The sequence below is a fragment of the Crocuta crocuta genome, unplaced genomic scaffold, assembly GCF_008692635.1.
Source record: "Crocuta crocuta isolate KB4526 unplaced genomic scaffold, BGI_CrCroc_1.0 scaffold2677, whole genome shotgun sequence".
Lineage (NCBI taxonomy): Eukaryota > Metazoa > Chordata > Mammalia > Carnivora > Hyaenidae > Crocuta > Crocuta crocuta.
The window spans coordinates 36,229-37,423 of NW_027532919.1; the positions used below are offsets into that span (position 1 = coordinate 36,229).

At 57.1% G+C, this 1,195-nt stretch overlaps 1 protein-coding gene across 1 annotated transcript in view; it reads right to left on the reverse strand.

Annotated features, from left to right (window-relative positions):
- Window positions 1–217: 217 nt before the first annotated feature.
- The window catches only part of ATP6AP1 (ATPase H+ transporting accessory protein 1), a 7,782-nt gene continuing 6,804 nt past the window's right edge, over window positions 218–1,195 (reverse strand). The window contains 1 exon segment of the mRNA XM_077745752.1: window positions 218–1,080. Coding sequence (XP_077601878.1) covers window positions 871–1,080 — 210 coding nt within the window. The 3' untranslated portion in view covers window positions 218–870.

The following is a 1,195-nucleotide window of genomic DNA, read 5'->3' on the forward strand; positions in this document are numbered from 1 at the left end:
TCCCACGTCTCCCCAGGCAATGGCCGTCCCGCCCTCCCCGCCCGCAAGCCTCAGCCGCTCCGCACTACCCTCGCTGCTTAAGAGCCCAGCTTGCTGAAGACCCTCCAGCCTTTCCTTTGGCCTGGATCCGTTACAGCTACATCTGGGCGCCTCCTCCTGAAGCCCTCAGCCGAGCGCATCCCCTCGTGCCCGGTGCAGAAATGAGTGACAAGAGGCCTAAGCATGGCAACCTGTCTTTATTTTTATTAGGAAGAAACCACCGAGAACCCCAGGCTCCTGCCCCGCACTCCTGGTGGGTACACGCCAGAAAACCAATGGTCACAGCCAACCCAGGTGCCTGGAGGTCCCTTCCTCCTCAGGCCACAGAAAGAAACCCCAGTGTACTGCTTATCATTAGCACAACATCACCAAAAGACAATGACACCAGCCAAGCAGGACAATTAAATAGTACTTTCACACCGCCCCAAACTCCGGGAACCCCCAGCTTCTAGCTACTGCAGGGAGCCCCATAAAGCCTGGAGAGGGAGCATTTGATACACAAAAGCACTATAAACAGCAAGGGGTGAAGGTGGAGAGATGAGAATAAATAAGGGGGAGGAAGGGGTCCCAGAACTCGTGTCCTCTCCCCCTACAATGACTGGACCTGGGATATCTGTCTACCATCTACGAAGAACTATGTACATCTTGCTGGTGGGGGGGTGGTGTGGAGAGCCCCTCAGCGTGTTGAACGGGTAACAAGACAGGCTGAGGGGAACTGGGGGGTTCATGCTATGGTAGGAACAGGGGAAGCCCTCCAGTCCAGCGTGCCTCGAGGTGGGAAAGCGACAACCTGGACACCATCGCGCCCGCAACCCCCCCATGGGCATGGGGTCACACAATCTGGGTCAAGGAGATGGTGGGGCCCTTGTGGTCGTCAAATCGGTCCATGGTCTTGAGGCTGAGGATCATGTGCAAGCCGTAGGTGAAGATGAACAGCATGAACAGGGAAGTGAGCAGCCCCATCCAGATGCCGGGGGAGAAGAAGCCGGCGCAGTCACTGGCGTAGGAGAACTGCTCACCTGTCACGTTGAAGGCTTGGATCTGGGAGGGGAACAGAAAGGACCATGTGACCTCTCGTGAGGACTGGGGTTCCCAAGTTAGCAGGTTGGTCCAAATCCCGTGGGATGGCAGCACCGCGGGCACAGAACCCTCAGAT